At 47.2% G+C, this 25,465-nt stretch overlaps 1 protein-coding gene and 1 long non-coding RNA gene across 6 annotated transcripts in view; one reads left to right on the forward strand and one right to left on the reverse strand.

Moving 5' to 3' along the window:
- Nucleotides 1-10,550: 10,550 nt before the first annotated feature.
- Nucleotides 10,551-25,465, forward strand: part of Cracr2a (calcium release activated channel regulator 2A) — a 94,269-nt gene continuing 79,354 nt past the window's right edge. For 4 of the 5 annotated variants that reach the window (XM_031383526.1, XM_031383529.1, XM_031383531.1 and 1 more), the window contains exon 1: nucleotides 14,809-15,031. In XM_031383526.1, the coding sequence (XP_031239386.1) occupies nucleotides 15,026-15,031 (6 nt within the window). In that variant the 5' untranslated portion in view covers nucleotides 14,809-15,025. Of the gene's footprint in view, nucleotides 10,616-14,808; nucleotides 15,032-25,465 lie in introns of those variants that run through there. The other variant, XM_031383527.1, reaches the window with a different exon arrangement.
- On the reverse strand, nucleotides 14,460-15,219 carry LOC116099634. The gene is made up of 3 exons (XR_004122324.1): nucleotides 15,127-15,219; nucleotides 14,954-15,052; nucleotides 14,460-14,674 (listed from the first exon to the last, which is right to left on the reverse strand). It is a non-coding gene; the product is annotated as an uncharacterized LOC116099634 (long non-coding RNA).

Raw genomic sequence — 25,465 nt, forward strand, 5'->3', positions numbered from 1 at the left:
GCGTGCGTTCACATGCATGTGGTTGGTTCTGGCCTCTTTTTATCTCTTAATGGGGATTAAATCTCAGCACTTGAGATCTGGAGGATAACCGTTCACTGCCTATCTATCCCACCGCTGTGGAAATGCTGCTTTACACAGCAGTGAGACCGGGCGGGCTCAGCATCTCGATGCTCCCATTCACCCTCCTGGATCTCTGCTTTCCGTGCCTGGAAGAGTTAGCCAGAGAAGAGAGATGGGCAATGCTGGGCACGGGAGCTGCAGGTGCACCAGGACCCCCTTGGCCTCCAGCGGGGGACCTTCCCTCCAAGAAGCTGCATTTGTGGTCCTGACCAGGCTGACACCCCTATTCCCCCTTTAACTCTCTGGATCACCAGAAACTAAGAGACAGGCTGCAATGGCTCAATTACCAGGGCAAGCAAGAGGAAAATCTCCTATTACCTGCAAGATTGGTTTATTTTCACCTTATTTACTTTAGAGATTGTGTGGTGTGGAGACCTGGATGGATCTGGATCCAGCCAGTGATCTCCTGGCCTAGGGATGGAGCTATGTCACACTGCCTGTGTCAAGTAGCCCACAGGGAGGGGAGCTCTGTAGATGCAGGGGAGGGGTGGGAACCCATTTTGTCCCACAGCTAAAGGTTGTATGCAGAGAAATGCCCCACATGAGGCCCAGAGCTTGATGGAAAGATTTATGAAAGCCTGTGAGTTAGGCATTATGGTTATTGCCCTCCCCCCACCTTACACAAGAAGGGGCTGGGACACAGAGAGGTGGAATGACCTTCCCAAGGTGACACAGATAGTAAGGGACTGAGCTGGGATTTGAACCCAGGCAGCTCAGCTCCAAAACCATTTCCTTAATGGTTTCTCTATCTGCCTCCTCTGAATGTGTAACTTAGAACCAGTGCTGATTCTAACCAGCCGCGTGTCTGTCCTCAGCACTGGCCCTCGGGAACCAAGTTTGGTTCTTCAGTGAAACAAGGAAGGTTTCCTGCCTGTCCCCGTCAGGTGCTCACTGCAGGGATGTGAGAGCCATGGAGGCCAAGGCTCCTGACGGTGCCTTTGCCTGTCCCAAGGTTTGCCGTTGAGCCCCATTGTCTGGGTGTACTGTCCCTTGCCGAGTCTTCTTGGTGTCGACACTGGTTCTAGGTTCTCCAGAAGGCAGGGACAAAGTCATCACCTCACTAGCATCTATGCCCGGTGCGTTGAACGGGTGAGTCCAAGGGAGGCAACCCAGAGCACAGCCAGGGAGATTAACGTTTATAGGCAAGTGAGTGCAGCATGTCCCTGAAGTTTTACGAGGAGGCAAGGCGTGTGTATGCTGTACCCAGAAGGGTGAGCAGCCATTGGCAGAGAGGAAGCGGAGGGTAAGCAAGGAGTAACCCATGTGCAGTGCAGAACTTCATGAGAAGTGCTGGGGTCAGCAGGCAAGGGGTCCGGTAAACACAAGAGCGTTCTCTCCTGGGGGGGGGGGACCATGTCCCCAACTTGCTCTGGCAGGCTTCCAGCAGAGCCCCCCATTGGACTGGGGGCCTTTAATGTAATGGTCTATGATTAGAGAAGGGGCAGTAGCAGAGACAGATGAGCCCTAAGAGTCAAGACAGTCTCTAGAACACCGAAGGCCAAGGCTTGCAGCATTGCCATCAATGATAGCCTTTGGCCTGCCCCATGGCCATGGCTGGTATATACAGTTCTGGGGATATGAAAGTGTCAGGTTTGCTGGAGCATTGTACACATGCTCCCTGTGATGGTGGTGTATTAAAGCTGGCCCTGGGTGGTCTGGGCAGGACTGAAGGGCCACAGGCTTCCTTCCTGAGATCCCGGTGTCCTGACCGAGATGGCAGCCATGGTTCCTAGATGCGCACAGGGCAGGAATGAGGTGGGCAGACAGAGGTTTTCAGGAGTTTAATTCCTGTGGGTGGAGCCATTGAATGGGGAAGAGCCTACGTGGAAGGCTGCCTTAGCCTACAAGGAGCACTGCATCTTTCTGGGGTGTTATGGCCTGGAGTGGCCTTTTGGATTGAAGTCTTGGAGTTAGGTTGATAGTAATCCTCAGTAAAGATAATCCAAGTACTCAGGAGGGTCTTCAGTTTAAGGCCAGCCTGGGCTAAATATCAAGCTAGGGAGGGTCTGGAGGAAGAGGGAGGGAAGGGTGGCTGGAAGGATGCAGGGTAGGGATGAGAAGGAGAAGGCAGAGATTTCATGTCTGCCAGATGGCAACCGTGGCACAGTTAAGGAAGCTGGTGAGTTAGGCATTAGTATTGTCTCCCATAATGTGTGTGTGGTGTCCCTCCTAACTGACCTTTCCCACAGACCCACAGGGAAGAGCTTACTCCCTCCAGAGTTGTCATCTCTTTGGACGGATGGAGGCTGTGGCTTGGGTTTCGTTTGTTTTTTTGTATCTCAATGTTGGATGTTACACTGGCTGCTGGGGGCGGGGGGGGGGTGTCCCTCTCTGACATGGTGTCTCACCTTCCCGCTCAGCAAGATGGCCTCAGGGCCAGGACTCATTTTGAGCTCTCCAGTCCCCCTCGTTGGTCTAGTCCACAATGCAATTATATGAAGCCAACACAACTGTTTTCCTGGGCATATTAGCATCTACCCAAAATATTCTACCATCTGATGGACTGGGGTATATTTTATGTGAACCATGTTCCATTAAGATTTGTAACTGGAGCCTTGAGCCAAAAGGATTTGCTTAAAAATAGCTTAATTATACACCAAAGATAAGCTGCTAATAGAATTTACCAAACTACTAAATTAAGCTTTTCCACTAATCACATGCATATTACACAAGTGTAAGCTCAGCTTAGACCGTGGTCCCCTCAGCTTAGACCGTGGTCCCCTCAGCTTAGACCATGGTCCCCTCCAGGCTTCTGAGAATTGCTGGATCTTTCCTGGTAGGCAGAGGCTGGGACACTGTCCCTCTTCCTGTTCTCAAATGTGGCTGGCTGGCATTTCTGTCACCTCTTTCTATCTTGAGCCTGCATTTTTCCTCAGGTAAAAGGTATTTATTCCCAGGGTGTGTTCTGACTCCAGACAATCCCAGCTCTATTTCCTGTTTCTTGAGCAGGCTCTTTCTAGCCTCTCCATCTTCTGCCATGTGTCACTTCCTACTGCTTGTTGTGACCTCTCCACAAACCACACTACCCCTGCTTGTGTCTCCCAGCACTCAGAGTGTAGGGGTTCATCTTTGGTTGGGTTAAGCCCTGGGGTTCTGACTTTGCAGATGCAGCTGAAGTCTCGGGCGAAGTAGCCAGATGTTCACAGTACTATACCCAGGACAAAGTCATGTGTCCCGTGAGTTACGTCTTAGCAGTCCCTCTTCAGCATCATGTTAGCCGCGTCTTGTCATCCCCACCAATGAGCACAGCAAACCTCAGGAGGTTAAGCAACAGGCCTGCTTTCCTATGTTCAGTCCTAAGAGGACCACCCATACCGCAGGCCCCTCCATACAGGAGAATGGGTGCCCACAAGTCATCCTTTGAACAACAGTCTCTCCACTGATTCCCTTCAGTTCATCTCTAGTGATACAGTCGTAGTACAGAGCCAAAGTCAGCTGTTCATACTTTAGCCCTGGCTTAGGTCTATAAATGTGTTCAGTTGACTCCTTCTGCCCCAGCCTCATTTATATGGACACTCAATTCATGTAGCCACCTACTGAGGCTCTGTCTGCAGCCCACAAAACTTCTGGGGGTGGCCTGTCAGAGAGAGGCCCTAGAAAGAGTGTTGCATCGTGAACATAGCAACATCTACAGCTGACTGGTCTGCCCTTGCTTGGAGGACACACTGCTTACGTCATGGCTGTCGATGCTTGGCCAATAAACTCCAGAAGACTCCAAAATCCCTCAACCAGGCTTCTGAGAGAAGAGCTCTGATTTCTTGGACTTGACACAAAGTGAGCTTTAAGCCATGCTTCCTGCAAGGTCCAAATCTCATTGCAAAAAAAAAAAAAAGCAATGTGATTCGAGTCTTGATGCTGTTGCTTCAGGACTTGAGCCTATAGAAGGTGGAAGCAGGCAGGTGGGCGGGTAGATCCCAGAGCTCGGCAGAGGAGCTAGGCCAACCGATAGCATAGGCAAGAAGGCCTTGCTATAGCTTGGCTTCTTCACTTACTTTCTGTGGGTCACAGGTACTTCAGTTATACAATAATGGCCCTTTGTATCTTTGAGGCCAGAGCAGCACAGACACTTTCTCAAGCTCACTCAGTGACTTACTTGCTATTATGTTGCTGTGACACAACACAGTGACAGCAGGCTAAGGAAGGGTTTTACCTACACAGCTCAAGGTATAAACCATCGTGCCAAGGAGGGCAAGGCAGCAGGGCTTGAAGCAGCCTGTGACACTGCGTCTTTAGGCCGGGAGCAGAGAGCAAGGATTGGAAAGATGTAGTTAGGAGGTGACAAAGTGAAAGTCTTTAAGATAAAACCTTTTAATTAGCCAGCTAGTTAAGATTCTTGCTTTGCATTGGGTCTTACTGTGTATATCAGGCTCCTCTAGAATTGGAAATCCTCCTGCCTCAGGTCTTCCAGTCACCAGGTGCTAGGATTATGGGAATGTACCACTATGCATCTTGCAAGCCTTTAAAATAAGAATTATGTATCCTATTCTGCAGCTTTATGGTTTTCAGACGCTCTGTGTTGGGCCACAGTAATGATCTGTGTCATCTGACAAACCAGTCAGTGCTCCTCCGTTGGCTTTTGTCCCTACAGTGACCTGCATAGTCCAGCAAGCACGGTGAGGTTCAGTTACTGCCTCATAGCCCAGAACTGTGAACCTGTCAATCTCCTAATCGACAATTCTCTCTGGAGGAGAGATTCGGGCTCTTTGGAACCGGGAGTTCCACCCACTACAGCTGAGACCCTGGTGCAACAGAGAGAGAATTTTACAGAGTGAAAACTTAAAGATTAAAAACCCTGACTGAGGCTGTAACAATGAGTTGTGGTGTGTCCTGGCAGCCAGAGATTTTGCCCTCCTTTAGCAAATATTTGCTGAGAGATGTGGAGGGTGGAGGCCACAATTCAGGATAAAAGAAAGGGTTCCAGGGAGCACATATGGATGGTTATACACCCATGAACCTGACCGGACGTAGATTCCAGTCAGTCCTGTTCATTTGGTGCTTACCACATGCAAAGCTCTGAACTATGAAGGGAAAACTGAGGCCAGAGCAGCACAGACACTTTCTCAAGCTCACTCAGTGACTTAGTTGCTATTATGTTGCTGTGACACAACACAGTGACAGCAGGTTAAGGAAGGATTTTACCTACACAGCTCAAGGTATAATCCATTGTGCCAAGGAGGGCAAGGCAGCAGGGCTTGAAGCAGCCTGTGACACTGCGTCTTTAGGCAGGGAACAGAGAGCAAACAAAGATTGCTGCCACTCAGTTTGTTTTCTCCACTGTGTGCTGGACTCAGCATACTTGCTAGGGAATGTTGCCTCCCATAGTGGGCACATCCTCCTTTAGTTAATGCATACCAGATAACTGCCCCCCTGACCCCTGCTGCCATATACAGGCATGCCTAGAGGTCTGTAAACTAGGTGATTTTAGAATCTGTCAGGTTGACAGCAGTAATCATCACACACAGCTAATATGTAGAGATCAGAATTCAAGTCCAGGCGCAAGGGCTGCAGAGCCCACTCCCACCACAGAGTATATGACAAGAGTGACATTTTCTACCATTGATGCTATTTCCTGCTCACACTGATCTTGCCAGACTCTACTTTTCAGTCTTTATATCAAAACATGGGTTTTAGCACTAGGACTGATACACTCAACGATGTATTTAGCATTTCAAATGAAATTATGACAGCAGAAACAGGTAGTCTCTGAGCTGTAAAATACTCTACAAATAAGATCAAATTATTGTGTCTAATTTATGATAAGGAGACAATCCTTTCTGTGGGACAACAAAACTAGTTCTAGATGAAACTGAGATTCAAGACATCAGAGCGGATGGTGGTAATGGTGGACAGGAGTGTTGGAGGGGCGTGGTCTCCCTCAGGATGGGGTCGTAGCAGTTGAGTCTTCTAGCTGGAGGCAGAACTCTGGGGAGGGGGTGGACAGAAGAGGCTGGGCTGTACTGTGGGTGGGCTAGTAAGGGTTTTATAACCCCATAAAACTGAGGCAATGAGTTATTTTAAAACACAGAGTTAAACTAGAACGCTGGGTGCACTCCTCCAGTGTACAAATGTACAGATGCAAATTTTCTCAAGTAAAGAAAACTTTACATAAGTATGTTTGTTTAAGAGATCCAGGGATCGAACCTGAAGCAGTGGAAAGAGTCAGTTCTGAGCTCCGCAGCCGACACGGATAATATGAACGGCTGCAGATCACACATAGTCCTTGCTGAGTGACATGCATTGCTTGCTTGTCTGTTCACTCATTTTCAAAGGGCGTTGCTTTCCAGATCAGAAGCTGAGAAGGGACTATTTCATGTGTGCTTGGTTTACGCATTCTTCAGAAAGCCCTTGTGTGCCTGGCACCAGTGTACGATGAAGAAGTGTACACTCTGAGAGACTGAGTAATGTAGCTCAAGTTCCCTGGACAGTAAGCAGCGAGATATGAATATAATCTTACAACAAATCTGCTATTTCCTCAAGACGTGCAGGAGGAAAGCCTTTTTGGTTTCTCTGTTCTTAATCTCAGATCTTCTCTTTTCCTCTCTGAAATGTGCTTAGGAAACTTCCCTCCAATGGGGGCCGCTCCCGGCAGGCAGCTTTTGTTCTTGTCCTTGGCTAACGCCATTGTCTCTCTTGTTCTGAGGAGATACAGTCTCCACATGGTTTTCGCCATCGTCTTTTGCAGTATTTGTTGCTGAGAACTGAGTGACTCAAATGTGAACCACTGTAAACTGACAAAGCCTTGTTGCTTTTAAAACATTCTCTTGGGGGTGCGGAGGTGGGAAAAGTGTGTTCTGTACAAGAGTGAGGAGGACCAGAGGTCAGCTCTCTAGAACCCTGAGACAATGCAGACCGGTAATCTCAGCACCGGGGTGAGAGGTCAGGGAGAGCAAGAGGATCCTGGGACCACATTAGTCAGCCAGTCTATCCAATCAGGGAGCACCAAAGACCTTGTCTCCAAAAATGCTTCCTGCGTACGCCTTTAATCCCAGCACTTGGGAGGGAGGCAGAGGCAGGTGGATTTCTGAGTTCGAGGCCAGCCTGGTCTACAGAGTGAGTTCCAGGACAGCCAGGGCTACACAGAGAAACCCTGTCTCGAGAAACAAAACAACAACAACAACAACAACGACAAAATGCTTCCAGCATTCCACTACTTAGCAAGCTTCCTTCCTCCTAATGCAGTTCAGTGCCCCCTGCCTAGAGAATGGTGCTTCCCACAATGCACTGCATCTTCCTACATCCATTAACAGTCAAACCACAGATATGCCCACACAGGCCAACTTGATTTAGGCAACCCCACATTCAGGCTCTCCTGCCAGGTGATTACAGGCTGTGGTAATGTGACATTTAAAACAAGGATTGGAAAGGTGACTCAGCAGTTAAGAAAGAACACTTCTCTCTCAGAGGACCTGAACTCAGTTCCCAGCAACCCAGGGGGTAGCTCAAAACCCACAACTCCAGCTCCAGAAAATGTGGCACCTTTGGTCTCATAGACACACACACACACACACACATAAATAAACAACACTACCACCTAGCCCTAACACACACACACACACACACACACACACACACACACACACACACACTAAACAACAGTATCACTTAACCCTAACATTCACAGACACGAAATGGGGCTGTGCCACAAACCCTCGGGGACCACCCACAATGATCTGCTTCCTCCAGCCAGGCCTAAAGTTTCCATAACCTTTTGAAACAATGTTACTCTCTGGGAACCAAGTGTTTAAACGCATGAGTCTATGACTGGGGATCACTTCCCATTCAAATCACAACAGACCTATGTGAGTTTGTGTAGGGGGCATTCAAAATGTTCCCTATTATTTTGAAATGCTAAGGCAGTTATTACCAGTTATAATTGTCCTTCTGTGATATAGAGCATTAGAAATAATGACATGGAAACCTACCCACGGTGGTTGGAGTTATGAAGAACATGACACATACTTTGGCTGATCTGCCTGGAGAGACAGTTGATTTTGACTCGTGGCTTTGGAGGTTTCTGTCCCTGAGGGCTTGGTCCTTTTTCTCTTGGGTATGTGGCAAGGCCGAGCATCTTATCAGGGAGTGTGTGGCAGAACAAAGCTTGTCCTCACTTCCAAAGGATGAGGGATGATGGGAAGTCGAGAGAGGAGGTTGGTGATGGTTTTTCTGTTGGATAGCTGTTGGCTCTATTCTATGAGTGACAGGAAAATGGCTGGGTTAGCAATGGGAAAGTCCTGGTGAACTCAGTAGGTACAGTTCCATGGAAGGGTGTAAGCAGGAGCCAGGAGTATGCATAGGTTTAGTCTGTCAGTGAGAACATCTATCTATCTTGGGCTTTCTACTGGATGTCGAGGTACAACCAACAAGCAGGATGCATATGAGCCGGCAGCAGGTAATAGAGAAGCCAGAAAGAAGACAAGGACCACGGACAAAATAATTGTGAGAGCGTGCTTTCTCAGCAGGCCAGGTGTGCACCAGCAAGGCTGCTCCAGTCACCGGGCTGTGCACCAGGTGCCCAGAGCTTACTCATTTCCCAAGTGCCAGCCCTGCACCCTCTGACAAACATTCCTGTCTGCATGCCGGCCCTAGGCACTGGCAACCACTCTTCTGATTATTTCTGAGTTCAGCATTTTATATTTTACACAAAAGTGAGATCATTAATATTGTCTTTCTATATATGTGTGTGTTTCATTGTACAGTGCATGGGTGTATGAGTGCACAAGTGCATGTGTGTATGAGTGTACACATGCATGTGTGTGAGTATACAAGTACATTGTGTGTAGGGGTGTATAAGTGTACGTGTGAGTGTATAATTGCATGTGTATATGACTATACAAGTACCTGTGTGCATGAGTGCACAAGTACATGTGTGTATGAATGCATAAGTGCATGTGTGTGTTATGAGTGTACAAGTATGTATATGAGTGCACAAGTGCATGTGTGTATGAATGCACAAGTGCATGTGTGTGTTATGAGTGTACAAGTGAATATGTATATGAGTGCACAAGTGCATGTGTGTATGAATGCACAAGTGCATGTGTGTGTTATGAGTGTACAAGTGCATATGTGTATGAGTACACAGCGCATGCATGTATGAGAATGTACATGTGTAGGTCAGAGGTCAACATCAGGTGTCTTCCTCTGATGTTCTCCATCTTACTTTCCAGAAAGGTCTTCACTGAACCCAGATCTCATCAATTCAGCTAGACTGGATGAGCAGCAGGCCCCAGAGGGGTGTGTGTGTGTGTGTGTGTGTGTGTGTGTGTGTGCCTGTGATAATTGCTTTATTCCTCTGTCAGTGGACATGGAGGTTGTTTCCTGCCTTTGTTCTTTGTTCTTGATTATAGTGCTGCAAATTAACAAGAAATGCATTTAAATCATTGGACTATTTTTACATTTGGCCAAATAGTTATATGCCTTTTTTGTTTTTTGTTTTTTAAATAATCTTCACACTACTTTCAAGGCTTCATTTGTGAGTCCCTTGAGCACAGAAAAAAATGTAATATATCAGAGGAAATACAAAATGTCTCATGAGTAACAGAATTTGAACATGTTGTAGCATGTACCATTGTATGGTAAACTGGGCCCGAATGGGAAATGACTGACAACCCCAATAACGAAGGAAGGAAAGGGCGAGCACGTGATAGTGAAGTCTGTGAATGCTACAACCAGGATTGTGTGTCTGTGACCCTGGGATAGGATCTTCAGAACCCCTGAGTAGCTAGACATCACCTCGGATAATCGCAGCCGCAGGTTACCCCAAAGATTCAACTCACTGAATTTACATGATAGTTACTACATAGACAGCTGGAGTGGGAGTGTCTGCTCAGTGGCTCAGTGGACCATCAGGGCTTGAGATTTCTCCTGCTCTGGCCCCATGCTTTTGCCTCTTGGTTACAATGTGGCTGCAGAAGCCCTGCTTCATGTATGAGACCAGGCAACATCCATCAGAGGGAGAAGCCAGGTGAACAGGGCCTAGAAGTTCCCGGCTAACCTTCTTACTTCTCATGCTAGGAGAATAGGTCAGGAACTCAGCCTACTTTGTTGACAACCAAGGTCTTGTTTGTTTTCGTAGGCTAAGGTTCTGGGGCAGAGATGAGGCTGCCACCCTGTGTGGTGAGTCCAGAGTGTGTGAGAAAAGAGGAAGGGATGGCTGGAACTGTTTGTATAAGCAGAGCTGACTTTCTCAAAGTTTGCTGCAGGATAAAAGGCTCAGCTACTTCCAAGTCTGTCCCACCCTGACAGTCAACAGTGGATTTCTCAAAGTCAAATCAGGGAACCCTTTCCTCTCTGCTGCCCACAGACCATGTATTGACCTCAGATGCCCTTCAGGAGGCTGGCTGCTTAACAAGGCGGGACAGCGACAACCTGCTGCTCCTCTTCAGGGAGCCCAACCTGGTGAACACTTGACTCTGCCACATCTCCCCATCTGGGGACATCTCTGAAGGACCCTGGGAAAACTAGAGTTCAGAGCCCTCTGGTTCAGAAGGAGTTCCAGGTGAGTCCACTAGTTCCAGCTGAGTTCAGGCAAGTGCGCACCTGGGTATAAGGCTTCCTGGGAAATGTGGGTCTTCTTGGATGTCAAGATATGCTAGAAGGTGGGCCAGATGAATGCTCTGAATGTAAATAAGGGTATTCTCTCTCTGTCTCTCACCCTGTGTCTCTGTCTCTCCATCTCTCCCTCTCTCCCTTACTTTCTCTCTTCCCTTCTGTCTCCCTCTCTCTTCCTTGTGTGTGTGAGTGCATGTGTGTGTATGAAACCCTGTCAACTCTAAAGCATACTTCTGAACCACCTACATCTTCTCCAGTCTCCTTGAGAGAGTCCCTTAGCTCTACAAATGGGCCATTATCCCCTCCAAGCCCCACCTCCTCGACCAGGAAAAGTGAGCTGGCAGAAAACTAATAGGGAGACTTGGACTAAGGACAGCAGATAATGACCATAGGCAGGGTGTTCCTAGGATGCTGAAATTGGCAGATAGCCTGACATCTTAAACAATGTCCAGAAGACCTGGCAAGTGTGCCTCTACCAACACTGGTTTGGGGAGCAAGTAAAGTAAGAGAGGCTAGGAGATGGAACCCAGGAGGGACAGCATGGTGGGAGGCAGTTGAGAATGGCTTCTGGGGCCTCCAGCAGAGGGTAAGAATATATGAGCTGAGACTCACTTGCCCCTCATGATGGTGTTGTATTTTATTTCTTCCTGGAATCTTCCATCAGAATATCAATCCCTTTAGAGCAGCCAGTGAACTGCATTATTTCTCTTCTAGCCTTCACAATGGCAGGATTCAATTATGATTTCTTGAGGCACTCCTATAAAACATAGACTGGCCGGTCAAGACCCTAGGGTTTCCCTTCCTGGTGCTGTCATCAGTCTCTGTTGAGCACGCGACAGTCAGACCTGAGGTGGTTCTGAGCTTGTCTTTCCTAGGGGTGCTGTAACAAAATACAAGCTGGGTGATTTACAACATAAACATCCCGTCCTTCAAAGCGGGGCGGGTGGTTAAAAGTGTGAAATCAAGGTGCCTCCCAAGGTCTTGCTCTCCCTGTGATGTATGGACACTCCTCCCTGCTTCTCCCTGCACCTCCCTGCTTCTCCCTGCACCTCCTTGCTCCTCCCCACTCCTCCTCAGCTGCAGGTAGTATTGGCCATCTGCAACAAGCCAAGATGTCCCTTAGCTTGCAGTCATATTGCTCCAATTTGTCTCTGTCTCACATGGCATTCTAGAATCCGAGAGTGTGTGTCTGTGTGTGTGTCTCTGTGTGTTTCTGAGACAGCTCGTAAGAATACAGTCATGTTTGCTTAGGGGTCCCTCCTCCTCCAGTGTGGCCTCAGCTTCACTACTTGCATCCAACGACTACTTTCTAAATGAGACTGCATTCTGAGATACTGGGGGGGTAACCTCTGAGACTGCATCCTGAGATACTGGGTAACCACTATGACTACATGAGAGCCTCTTCTTTTTGAGGTCAAAGTTCAGACCAATAGCATTAATTTGCTCACAAGTGACAAGAAGAGGGATATACACAGGGGCTACTGGTAAATGTCACCAGTTTCCCTTTGTGTTTTCTAGAAGAGTCAGGGGGAAGAAAGAACCAGAAGGAGCATGTGGCCTCTGCTCCTGGTCAGGAGAGGTGTGTGCTACAGCCGGTGCCGGTGTTCAGGGAAGCATCCCACAATCCCTTGCTCTGGACACCCCCCCTTCCTCATGCCATAGGACAAGTGAGGCTGTGAGGGGTCATTTACCCCTGGGGGAAGAAAGCTGCTGAGCTCAATCAATGCCCTACTAGGCAATGCAGAGAGTTCCAAATGTCAGATACAAGTATACAACCTTCTGCTCCCCAGACAAATAAACAACCTTCTGTTCCCCAGACCTAAAGCCCAGCCTCTTCACTGCCAGCTTTGCTCCCTAACATTTGGGAAATCCTCAGTGCAGAGTACATGGGCCTGAAGCCTGGCTGTGTGTTCCTTTCACAGTTTATTTTATTCTCATGCACATGGCTGAAAATCTACCGCCTCTTACAGAAGGTGTTTAGTGAAATACTGTCCCTGTTTCACTTATGCATTCTGACCTGTCCTTAATAGGTTTTCAGTAATTTATGTATCCTTCCAGACTTGCTTTTTAAAATATATTGTATTACTGAGTGTGCACATGCAAGCACATACGTGCATGTCACAATGCACATGTGGGTGCCCAGTCCTCTCCTGCAACCGTACAGGTCCTGAGGATCAAACTCAAACCATTAGGCTTGGTATCAGGCACCTTTACCCCAGGCTGGCACCAAACTCATAGTCCTACTGCTTCTGCCTGCCTGGTGCTGGGACTGCAGGCAGATACCACTTTGCTCAAATGTGCAGTCATAGCATGCTATCCATGCTTCGTTTGAACCTCCCCCTTTTCTGCTTAACTCATCTTGCTTTCTTCTCATCAGGGCTTCCTCATTTTCTTTGATTTCTTGGGCTAATACCTCATGTAGGCCAGGCTGACTTGGAGCTCAGTCTATAGCCATGAATGGCCATGCTTGCTGGGATTCAGATGGTGACTGAGCCCAGGGCTTTGTGCATCCCTTGGCAAACACTGCTAACTGAGCTGCATCTGCATCTCGGAGCTTCCCCGTTTTGTGATACCCTACAGTATAGCTGGTATAGTTTAAGTCACTTAGTGTTGTAGGTAATGCTGCCCTGAGTTTACTGCCTCTTTTACAGTGTTTAAACATGTATAAATAGTTTCAGTTTCTGAGTTACCTTTGAAATAGCCAAAGGACCCAGAATTTGGCTTCTAAGAGCTGGTGGGGCTGAGTACTACATGTCTCTATAAGTACTACCAGCGAGCCTACTTCCAGTCGACATCTTCCCTACCACCTCTTGCAGCATCTTTTGGTTGAACTAGTGCTGATGGCCTGTTGACACTGCAGTGGGATGAAGAAGGAAAATGACTCTTAATGCTTACATCATCCACAGTGGAAACTGGAAGCCAAGAAAGCTGATGTATTCAGCCCCCAAGGGGGAAGGCTGGCTTCTCTGTAAATGGGATTCTAGCTCATTCCACTAGCTGGGACATCTCTTGCTTTGTCTTAAACCTTGGGCTTGCTTTGTATTGTCAGGTTCCATGCCCTCATCTCAAGGGTACAAGAGGAGGAGGCACTGGGTTGTCTGCCTCTTCTAGCACTGTCTGAGAAGTGGCTTGGTAACTAGCAATAAAAATGGTTAGAGCTGCGTGTTACTTAACTTTTCTCTTTGCCGCAATCAAAATACCCGAAGAGATGTAACATAAAGGCAGAAAGATTTATTTTGGCTTCCAGTGGGGAAAGCATTTGGGAGCACTGGCTTCTATGGTTGGTGGTGGGAGCTTGTGGTGTGGCTTGCTCCCATCACTCCAGGAAGCAGAGAGAGCTTTTCGACAGCCCTCCCTCCTCCCCCACAGCTGTCAGTTAAGCCTCATGTCTAAAAGGTTCTAGAACCTTCCAAAGCAGCATCAGCAGATGGGAACAAAGCATTCAAACACCCTAGCCCATGGTGGGCAGCCCAAGCCTCATGAGGAGTGATCCTAGAGAGGGACTCGGCCACAGCAAAGTTTGACTATTACCCATAGCTCAAACTAGATGGGACTAGTATTCGAACCTGTATTTTTCTGACTTCTACAGCTTGATGCTTAAGATAATGAAGCCTGTGCCTCACAGCGGGGGCGGGGGGGTGGGTGGTTTACAAATGTACCTCCTACTCTCTAAGGATGTCATCAGTCTCTAATGATGCCATGTGCCTTGGTAGCAGTGGCCATGATGAAGTTAAGAGCGTCTCAGAGAATTCCGGACGTGCCCCAAAGAAGGCCTCTGAGCTTTCCCTTTGCCAGCTATCACTTTTATAGTTTGCTTCACTGCCTCTTTGCTTCTTCAGACCCCAAACACACATGGAGCAACCTCTGCGTGGGGGCCCCTTGCTGGGTTTGAGAGAGAAGATGAAAGAGCCACATCCTGATGCTTTCAGCTCTTTTAGGACAGGGCAGCGGAAAGCTGAGGTGCTACCAGGTTGCATTGGAGAGGCAGCCACGGGTCAGCTCGGTCCTGAAGAAAGCAAAAAAAGGCATTCACCCTCAAGTCAGGAGGCAGGCAGTTCCTGGCTGTCTTAAGACTTATCTTTTTCTTTAAACAATGCATGGTGAAGGAAGGAAGTGAGGGCCCGGAAGTGGTGGCCGAGAGCTAAGGTGTTGAGCCATCCTGCCCACAGCTCTAATGACTGTCTATGACAAAGGGACAAGGCCGGAGCTGGATGGCTGTGAGCTCCCTGGAGACTGGCTCAGCCTGTCAGAAAGATGGGCTGAACCTGATTTTGGTTTTTCTCACTCCTGATCGATCGATCGTTCAGTCAATCCCTTCTTCAGCCCGTCACCTGGGTGGCCTCCGCGTTGGACACTCATGAAGGTAAGGAAGCCCAGATAGCCTCTAGACAGAGGAGAGGGGGAGGGTCAGAACCGGAAGGCATGACTGACGGATGGGTCCAGGGATGGGATCCTCACCCTCACTGGCCTGGGCTGCTTGTTGCTGTGGTGGTTCTGAACGGACGCTCCGCCCCTCCCCCAGCCCCCAGTTTACTTGCTGCAGCATCTGGAGTCTGTGGTTATCTTTGAGTAACTGGGGTTTTGCTTTTGGTGCCCCCCCCGCCCCCCAGTGTGACACTAACAAACCACAACAGCCTGCAGGCAGAGCTGGCGGGGAGTGAGCCTGCTGTTCTTAGACAATGCTCCGGTCTGCAGCTGCTGCTGGCCCTGGCAGGGACGCTGTAGAAAATGAAGGTGCTGAAACAAACAGCCTCGGAGTGATTGCTGAGGTCTCTTCCCGGGTCTTCAGATGAGAGGGAAAGTAGAACGCACTTGGCACTTGTAACCGAGTTGAAAGGGACAACAGAGCCCTTATGGGCTCACACCGTGGACATTTCTAGTGTGCGTCTCTGTGTTGATTGTCTCCTAGTGACTGTGATGTGTCTTGTACCCTTCCTCTTTTCAAGGAATCGGGGACGGGAAAGGGATGAAAATACACGGCTTACGTGACCTTTCCAGTTTTGCTCCTCCGAGAAATTAGCTGTAGTCCTAATGAGGTCGGTGCTGCCCCCTAGAGGACAGAGTTATGAATTGTCAGAGAAGTTCTGCCAGAAGCCCAGGTTTGTTTGGGGAAGAAGTCTGAATGGCTGGCGGAAGGACAAAGTCTTGAGAGGGTGGTGTCCTCCCTTCTCGTGCAGTCTGTCTAGATTAAAGCATTTCTAAATAATCATTGAACTGAAAGGCCCCAGTGTAGATTCTTGGGAAGTCCCCCAGTGTGACAATAAAAGAGACAAATGAAGAGAAAGCTCAGTGGGCAAAACGCTTGTGAGCCTGAGTTCAGTCCCCAGGATTCACATAAAAAGTTGGGCTTGGTGGCAGCCATTTTTACTCCTAAGGCTGGGGAGGCAAAGACTGGCTGGGCCTTGGGAATGGGGACTCACTGGCCAGCCAACCTAGCCTAATTGGTGAGGCCCCAAAAGACCCAAATATCAAAGTGGACAGCACCCAAGGAAGAAATGCACAAGCACTCACGCGTGCACTCGCATGCACACACACACACAGGAATATACACACACTCATCAATATGGTCACATTGGGAAGAGGAACAACAACAAAAAGGTCTTGTGCCCCCTAAACTATCTTCAGGTTTTGAAGGTTTACGTTTGAGTGGAGCTAAGGTATTCATCACATGCGCGCGTGTGTGCGTACACACACACACACACACACACACACACACACACACACCCTTATTCCCACCATTGACCCGTCAGATTCCTAGCTCCAGTTTGTCCTGCCAACTAGTCTGCTAAGTGTCCAGAACTGTAGGGTCTTCCCGGGAGACTAGCTCCACCTCTCATGGCTCTAGGTTTCTCTGTGTAGCCCTATCTGTCCTAGAACTGGCTCTGTAGGTCAGGCTGGCTTTGAACTCAGAGATTCACCTGCCCCTGCCTCCTGAGTGCTGGGATTAAAGGCCACACTACAGCCTAGCACATGACTATGGTACTATTCTTGTATATGAGGCTTAGCTCAAATGTGTGAATAACACACTTCTCTGCTTCCTCTGCTTTTACATTCGTAGTTGCTTCAATAAAGGCTGTGCCTTGCTTCGCTCCTCACACGCAGGCTGGGAAAGGCTTTGCCATCCCTTAGTCTTACACTGAACAACAAATCCCTTTGCCTTCTACATGGATCTGCTACCTGTACTTGTTAGGAGAGCGGATTTCAGTGGTCTTACTTCCAGTCTAAATGTGTTCATCATCAGGGTGTATGTGCAGTGACTGTTCTGTCACATGTCTCAGGGCAGTCATTATGCCCATCTTTATATTGACTTATGTGCCATTAAAAACTGTAACTTTGGAGGCTGGAGAGATGGCTCAGTAATTGAATGCTCTGGCCTTTCTAGAAGACCTGGATTCAATTTCTAGCACCCACATGGTGGCTCACAAACTCCAGTCTCAGGGGATCTAATTTCCGCTTCTGGCTCTGCCGGCGTGTAGTACACAGATATAAATTCAGGTAAAACACCTATACATGTAAAAATAAACAACAAAATAATTAAAGGAATTTTAAAAGTTGTGGGTTTTTTCCCCCCTCTTCATACTTCAAATAAGGCTAAAGGATACAGAATGTGGAACTAATTTATCTAGGAATTCTAGCACAGGAGTAAAATATGGGTGTTCCCAAATATTTGCCGTGGAGATGGAGCACTTGGGAGAGTTAAAGAATCACTAAGGGTGGGAATGTCCTGTGCAGTGTTTATGGAACAGTAGCTGATCGCCCGAGGTCGCATGTCGGAGCACTTGACTCTCTGTTGCTAAGTCAGATTGTTAGGCAGCATACGCAGTCAGCTCACTCTGGCAAGCTACCCTGTCCCACACTGGTGGTTTCATGAATGTGGGCAGAGTGTTCATGTCCCATGCCCTGAAGGATTACTGATACTTGCAGCATCATGGGGAGGGTCTGAAAATGCCTTGCAAGTAAATCCTGTATCCTTCCTCCAAACTTCTCCAAGGGATGACTGTATCCCATCTTCAGGCCACCAGCTTGGACTGAGAACAGCTAACTGGTAGTGTGCCTAGTTACCGATCAGCTAACCTGGTAGTTAGTATACATAGTGATCAGCTAACCTAGTAGTGTACCTAATTAATGATCAGCCAGTTCTCTCGTATGTGGAGGCATCTCCAGGATGAGGGAGCACAGCTCCATGCCCTGTTTCCCACTGACTTACACAGTGAAACTTTCATTAACGATGCCCAAGAAGCAGATTTCTCTCTGACTTCAAGGCTGGCTCAGCAGGAGAGGAGCTGAGAAGCTTCCAGACTGCTAAACAGGAGCTCACAAGCTGCATTAGTGGATCTAGTACTCCTGGGCCTGATTTGGAACAGTGAATGGGGCCAGTAGTATGGAAGCAGAGATATCACCTGAGGATGACACTGTCTTCTAAACATGCCTGGCAAGAAACATCCAGGGACTTCGATGCCTTGATTAGGGGCAGGAGGAAGAGAGCAACAGGCGGATCATTCTTAGTCTCTGATTGTGAGCTTTGCTGACATTTGGTGACCCGTTGTCCTAGAAATGAACACAGGATGTGTGAACACTCCCGTTCCATTTTCTCAGAGTGATGTTTTTACCGAAGGAGATATCTTCCTTCCGTGGATGGGTGAGGTGATCTGATGCTGTCAGGGAGCTTGTTACTGTTTCCCCTTTCCTTTCCTAATGATTTCTCCTTCTGTTTTCATGCTCTGTGCATATGCACAAGCAGGTGTGTGCATCTGTGTGTGCATGTGTGCGTGCCTGTGTGCCTGTGTGTGTGTGTGTGTGTGTGTGTGTGTGTGTGTAAATCTTGGTTCTGTCTATGAGAAATAACTTGCATAGTTGTCTCTCTTCTCTGTCTGCTTTTTCCCTCCCTTGCTCCCATTCCCTCTAGATGCTTTCCTTCCCAATGTGACCAACCCTCTTCCAGCTTCCATAACTTATTCAGATTCTGCATACGAGAGATCACATGCGATCTTTGTCCTGTTAACTTAGCACAGTGATCTCTCTGTCCACTCATGTGCCTGCAGATGACACTTCTGTTTTTATGGCAGAATAAACACCACCGAGCACACATGCCACGTTTTGCTTGCCACTCTGTTGGTGACCAGCATCCAGACTGGTTCCATATCTTGGGCTATTGTGAGTAATTCTGTAATAAATGTACATGTTCATGTGTCTTTGTGGTGCCCTAGTATAGAATGTGTACGCTCCCTACACATGTCAGCCCATCCTGGCTCTAGTGAAAGCAAGATTGGGGTAGAATTGAGGTGGCACAAAAGTGGCTTTGGTTTCCATATCAGTCACCAACCAGACCAGACCAGCTCTGATAATTTTTGCACATTCCCAGGAGTGTTATGTCTGGAAGAAGTGATAGTTTATTTTAGATGGGAATCTCCTGTCTTAATTTTGAGGGAGATGCTGCACACAGGCAACCATGAAGCTGTGGATCTCAAGGACCAGTTTTGGGATCCCCTGGATGAGGAAGAGGTGAGGTAGTGGTCATTCTGGACACCGTCTTGCTTCCGGAAGCACTACCTCCTATTCTTGATCATTATGCTGGGTAAGGATAAGGACCTTTCCCATGAGACTTTGGTGTGGGACTGAGATTAGGGATGGAGATAGAGCCAAGGCCAATGCAAGGATCATTGCTGCTGGTGGTGGCCCTTCTTTGGAGCACCTCCCCTGTGCCTCAAGGACAGAGGTCCTGTGGAAGTCCAGCTGAGCAATAAACATACCTCTCCCTGCTTGGTAAAAGCAGGAAGCTTCCCCAGAGTGGCTGGAGGGATGCATAAAGGCATATCAACAGATGCCCTGAGCCATGGAGAGAAAAATAACCTGCAAGAAAAGGACATGGCAAACACTGGGCACTGCTCCTTTAGGCTCAGCCACAGGAAACCCTACTGGCAACAGGACAGACAGATAGATCCTGGCCTCCGAGGGCTCAGAGTCTAGCAGCAAGACATATGCTATCTGGCCTTACAAGGAATTGATTAATTAGCATGACCATAGAAATACCAAGGAGGGTTGCATGGTCCTCATTGAGGACGTATAACCGAAGGCCTACCTAGACTGCAAAGATCCTCTTGTCCAGCCCAAACCATTCATAGGTGAAATCTGAGGCTCAGGGGGGGAAGAAAATTATCTGAGGTGGTCTGGGGCTGGTTGGCAACTGATATGGAAACCAAAGCCACTTTTGTGCCACCCTAACTCCATCCCAATCCTGCTTTCACTGGAGCCGGGATGGATTGACATGTGTAGGGAGGGTCAGCTATGTCTGCATCTTTGTAGACTTGTTCAGACCAAGGGGCTTTTAATGAGGAATACAGTGGATAGGAGAACAGGCGGATACTGACCATATCCTGCCTAGGGGACCTACAGCCCTATTCCATACAGCCAGGAGGGATCCTAAATAAGGGTTAGTGCTTGTGGGTACCATGTGCCCCTGTGTTGTCAACAGAGATGATAAACACATAGGATATGGTTGCTAAGAAACAAGGTGGTTCTCAGCCAGAGCAGTGCACCACACCTCCCAGCCCCTCTTCTGACTTCTACTTTTTGGATGTCTTTGCTAATCCATGTTAGGGATCTTAAAGGGTTTTCCCAATGAGCCTTTTTCACCTGGCAAATTTTATGTGATCTGAGTTTATAGATACGTAAAATAAGAATACAAATCAAACATTGACTGATAGTAAACTATAGTGAAACTTGCTTTAAAACAATTATTTGATACATATAATCTTTTGATTTATTAAAAAGGAGACTGCATACCAGTGAGGCAGCTGTGTATGTTATTTTTACATTAAACTTAAATGTTGACTGAATATTTGACATTGCACCTTTAATCAAGACTTTGACATTATAATCATCAATGTAAGGTACACAGTAAGGATACTACCTCCATAAATACACAGTACAAAATGGCAGAAGGATTTTTAGGATGATTGCAGAAATCATTCTGTCCTATGTCTAGGGCAAAATTCATTTGACAATATTTAAGTGAGACTCAACCCAATAATTCAAACACTAATTAAGTTTTTTTGCTTTTCATTTATTATTGTGTGCATGCGTGTACATGTGTGTGTACATGTATGTATGTGTATGTGTGTATGTGTACCCGCACACACACATCATAGCATGTGTGTGGAGATCAGAGGGCAAGTTTTGGGAATTGGTTCTTTCTTCGACTGCATGGGTTCAGAGGACAGAACTTGGGTAGTTAGCTTTGGCAGCAGGCATCTTGGCCTTTTCTGAACCATCTCACCAGCCCCAAATACCAGTTCTTAAGAGCAAGCATCTAACACAATATAATTAAAAGTTATAATAATTTAACACACTAAGAAGTGTGATAGGCCAGTCTCAGTTTTCCATAATTAAGCCACTATGTTTTTGTCAGAACAGAAAGGAACAGAAAGCGTCGCTCGTGCAGGGGAGATGTTGTCATTCATGACACGGTCAGGGTCTCATACCTTAGGTGTTTCCTGCTGCATTTTCAGTGTCACCCCATGTGATGGCATGTGCAGGTGCAAAGTGTGTGTATTCTGTGTTCAGGACCCAGGCTGCCGTGAAGCGGTGTCATGTAGCATGAGCACGTGCCACCACATACACTTCGGATTCTTTTTTTTTTTTTTTTTTAAGTTTTTCGAAACAGGGTTTCTCTGTTTAGCCCTGGCTGTCCTGGAACTCACTCTGTAGACCAGGCTGGCCTCGAACTCAGAAATCCATCCACCTGCCTCTGCCTCCCAAGTGCTGGGATTAAAGGCATGCACCACCACTGCCTGGCACACTTCGGATTCTTTATGCATTTGGTTTTGAATTAATTGTTGATCACTGCACATTCAGAAACCTTTTACTGTTACCAGATTTAGTTATCCTATCTGTGCAGGGCTGCAATTCCCATAGAAGACGTCCCTGGATCTAGATCGTGCCCTGTACCAGACTGGACTCTTTGCTTCCCTCTCTTTAACTCCAGCCTCCTTACTGTCTCCAGAATGCCCTAGACTGTTCAATGACTGTGTGACCCCAGACGTGTTACCTAGCAACTCAGAGCTGTGTGAATGAGTGTAACAGTATCTTACAGGGTCTGGGTAGGATTCATTAAGGCAGCTAAAATGTCTAGCTCAGTGCCTGTCATATCCACCCTACAATTGAAGGGATTTATTTTTACTGCCTGCGTTCAGAGGTCTGGGTTCAAGGACTCTGGTAGTCCACCTTGGCTGCAAGCACCCTGACCTTCTGAGCTATCTGATCAGCTCCAACCACTGGTTTTAAAAACCAAGCATGTAACACTTAAACCCAGAGGATTAGGATGCAGAGGATCCAGGAGCCTGTCGAGGTCTGCGTGTGCTACTCACTGTGCTGGGAACGTTGCTTCTAAAACAATGAATGAGCCACAAGTGTTAATAGCCAAGCGTACCACAGTGGAACCAATGAATGTTAACAGGAACACAAAGACCATGAACATAAACTTCGGAGCCTCTTGACACAGACTTAAACCCATCTCTCCGGACCCACCCCTACCCTTCAGTTTATCCTGGGCTGATGTTAATCATCTGGGTCCATTTTCCAGCTTACATCCTATGCTTCTTCCCTCCTTCTGCCTTCTCTCATTGCTCCACTGACCTGGACTTACCTTCCTCATCTTCTAGATGCCCAGCAGGCATCCCCTACTCCCCAGCTGACCCCGTTAACCTCATCATTGCCCTTTATTATCTAACCTAATTTTTTGGAAAACATTTTATTATAAAAGTAATAAATGTGTGTATGAGACAGTAAAGGAGAAAGTATCTCCCATATGCCTAATAAACAACCACCATTCACATTGATTTTCTTCTGCTTCGTTTCTTCAATCTCTCTATCGCTCCCTCTCTCTCTCCCTTTCTCTCCCTCTCTCTCTCTCTCTCTCTCTCTCTCTCTCTCCCTTCATCCCTCCTCTCTGACTAGCTTCAGTTTATCATATGCATTTATTTTAATTGAGCTGTAAGTTATTGACAACAGGAACAAGCAATTATAAAACACAGTGTTTTCGATTGGGGACTCCTTCTGAAATGGCCAATAGGGTGAAGCCACGAAGCGACTTTGTGTGGCTTTGGAACCTGCTTAATTCCTGCTAGGAGGAAACTCTCTGGATTTAAATACCTGGAAGTCCTGCCCAGCTAACCCTTCTGCAGAGTGGTTAAGGAGAGGGACCAAACGCAGACCAGGATCCAGCAGCTGACTGAGTCCTGACCTGTGATGAAGTAGATTCTATATCTTGCTTCAGACGCTTCAGAAATGCAGCCCCAGTCCCTGCCCAACCCTGGTCTTGCTTTAGGGTTGATCTTGGCCACTTTAATCCCTTGTAATAAATAGTGGTTCTGAGTCTGTCCAGAGGAAGATAGTGGGCTTTGACGTTTTCACACTCTTGCTTAGACTACAATTGAAGAGGCTCTGTGACTGGGCTTGGAAGGAGAAATAATGGCTGTTTTCTAAAAGCTCCGTGTGAGGTGGCTAGAACAGGTCAGGAGGGGAACTCACACTGCAAGACACAGGGTAAAGAGAAGCAGCATGTGCAAGAGGATAAAACAGCAGGGGATGCTCCCTGCACACTGGTGGAGATGGAGAGGCAGGTAAGGATGCCCTGCTGTGCATCCTGTCTTTGAAACAGAATATAGGAAGTTCCCTGGTGAGGCTGGTGTGGTGTGGGAAGCAGATGCAGGACAAGGAGCCTGTTCTGAGCTTTTTCTTTGGGCATGACAAGATGTTTGTAATTTATATGTCTTTTTTTTTTTTTTTTTTTTTTTTTTTTTTTTTTGTCTTGAGAAGGAATGTGACCTTGCAAGGATCATGTCTAGAATTTAAGACTTCTTAGGAACGTTTATTGTGAGATAAGGAAGAAATTCGAGAACTTTTGACTTTGGATGAGAAGTTCAGGGGAATTGATTCAAAGCAGAGCTTTGTAATGTACAAGTTTGTAAACAAAATACTGACTTGGGCTGATGCTAAGAAACTGCCTGTTTTGGGAACAAGAAAGAGAAAAGAAGAGAGAAACCAGAGAAGAGGGGAGGGGGATGGAGTAAAGGCAGAGTTCCCAGCCTACATGCATCACTGAAATGAAATGGAGGGATGGAGTCTGATGACTTCATGAGAGTCAATGAGGACAAAAGGAGCTGGAGGCCAGAAGGCCAAGTGGCTGGCCAAGATCAGGACTGGATTCAGCATCTGTATGGTATGACAGGTAACAACCATCAGTCAGTACAGTTCCAGGGGACCTGGTATCCTTTTCTGGCCTCCCTGGGCATGCATGTGATCCACAGATACTCATGCAGGCAAAATATCCACACACCTAAAATACAAATAAATCTCAAAAGGTTGAAAACAATAATGATGCAGTTAGCACATGGTGAACACCAGGTGTGCACCAGGCCTCTTGCTAAGGACCACATGTGGGCTGTGTTTCATTACTTCTACAATGACCCTACCATAGAGATCCTGTTTTTGTACATGTTCAGTGATTAAAGTTACCTAAGACAACTGCTGTAGACCACACAGATGCTCAGTGGCTAAATCCAAAGTCCCGTGTTCTTTGAGCAAGGAAAACATAACAGTGCTCATCAGGAGTCATATGGAAGCTAGGCAAAGCTCCCAAGCCTCCGTGTAAGGCTCTCATCACGAATTGGAAGGCTACTCTGCCAAGCTGGAGGGGTTTGGAGATAAAGGTGTCACATGAAAGGGTACAAGCGAGATACCTGCATCCCCAGGCTGTCCCAGCACCAGCTGCCAGCCAGGACCTGTAACTGCGGGTATGCTTTTATTGCAAATGAGATAGTATGATCCTTGACAGTCACATGGGAAAGTTTGCATATTGCAGATAAGAGAGCAACTCATAAATGATGGGTGTACATGGCAGACAGCTTTGTGGACTCTAAAATGCCATATGAATGTTTTCTTGTTATCAGTGTTGGCATTATCCAGCTGATGATGTACACAGGGAATTCATCATAGTCCTGGTTACAGAAACACACTCCCTAGAAAATCGAATGGCAACTGAGAACATATTTTGAGCCAAATTATGTGTCCCTACAAGACCTGAAGGAACATTCTAGGGGCGCTTGTGGAGGCACATTAGCCAGGCGTCTTCAGCTGGCACCAGCTGGCAGGGTTCATGTTCAGCCTTGGGGATTTCTCCCTTTTCAGAACACAGTTGAGAGATACTTAGGGACAACGAGCCCAGGACGGAAATCTAGCCACCAACATCCGGAAGAGGAAGGGTTCATTCCTCCAAAGCAAGCTCCCCAGCTGTTGCTCACACCTTCTCCAAATAGGATGGCTCTAAGGACCTTCCAAGTCTGAGACTGCAGAGAGTGCTCTGTGGGTAAAGTGCTTGCTCTGTGAGCAGTTCTCATCCCTAGCACTGACTTAAAAAGTCACATACAGTGGTGCATCCTTGTAATCCCAGAGGTGGGAAGGCAGAGACGGGAGGATCCCTGGGGTTTGGAAAAGCATTCATCTCAGAGAAAGAGTAGCTTATAAAGTCCTTTTCTTTAAACTTGATACAAGAGTTACAAACATCAAGCAAAGCATTCAATCTCACTCTTTGTTGTTCTCTTACAAGCAACCTCCCTAGTTAATCGTCTATGTTTCTTTTAGGTATATAAATACTTTTGAAATATGTAAGCTGTACTGAAAACCATAGTATAGTGTAAAAACATGAAATAAACAATGCTACTAATAGAGAAGCTGAGATAGGAGAAGCAAGATTTCAAGACCTTTATGTTGTACACAGCAAGACACTGTCACAAACAAG

The sequence above is a fragment of the Mastomys coucha genome, unplaced genomic scaffold (genome assembly GCF_008632895.1).
Source record: "Mastomys coucha isolate ucsf_1 unplaced genomic scaffold, UCSF_Mcou_1 pScaffold20, whole genome shotgun sequence".
Classification (NCBI taxonomy): domain Eukaryota; kingdom Metazoa; phylum Chordata; class Mammalia; order Rodentia; family Muridae; genus Mastomys; species Mastomys coucha.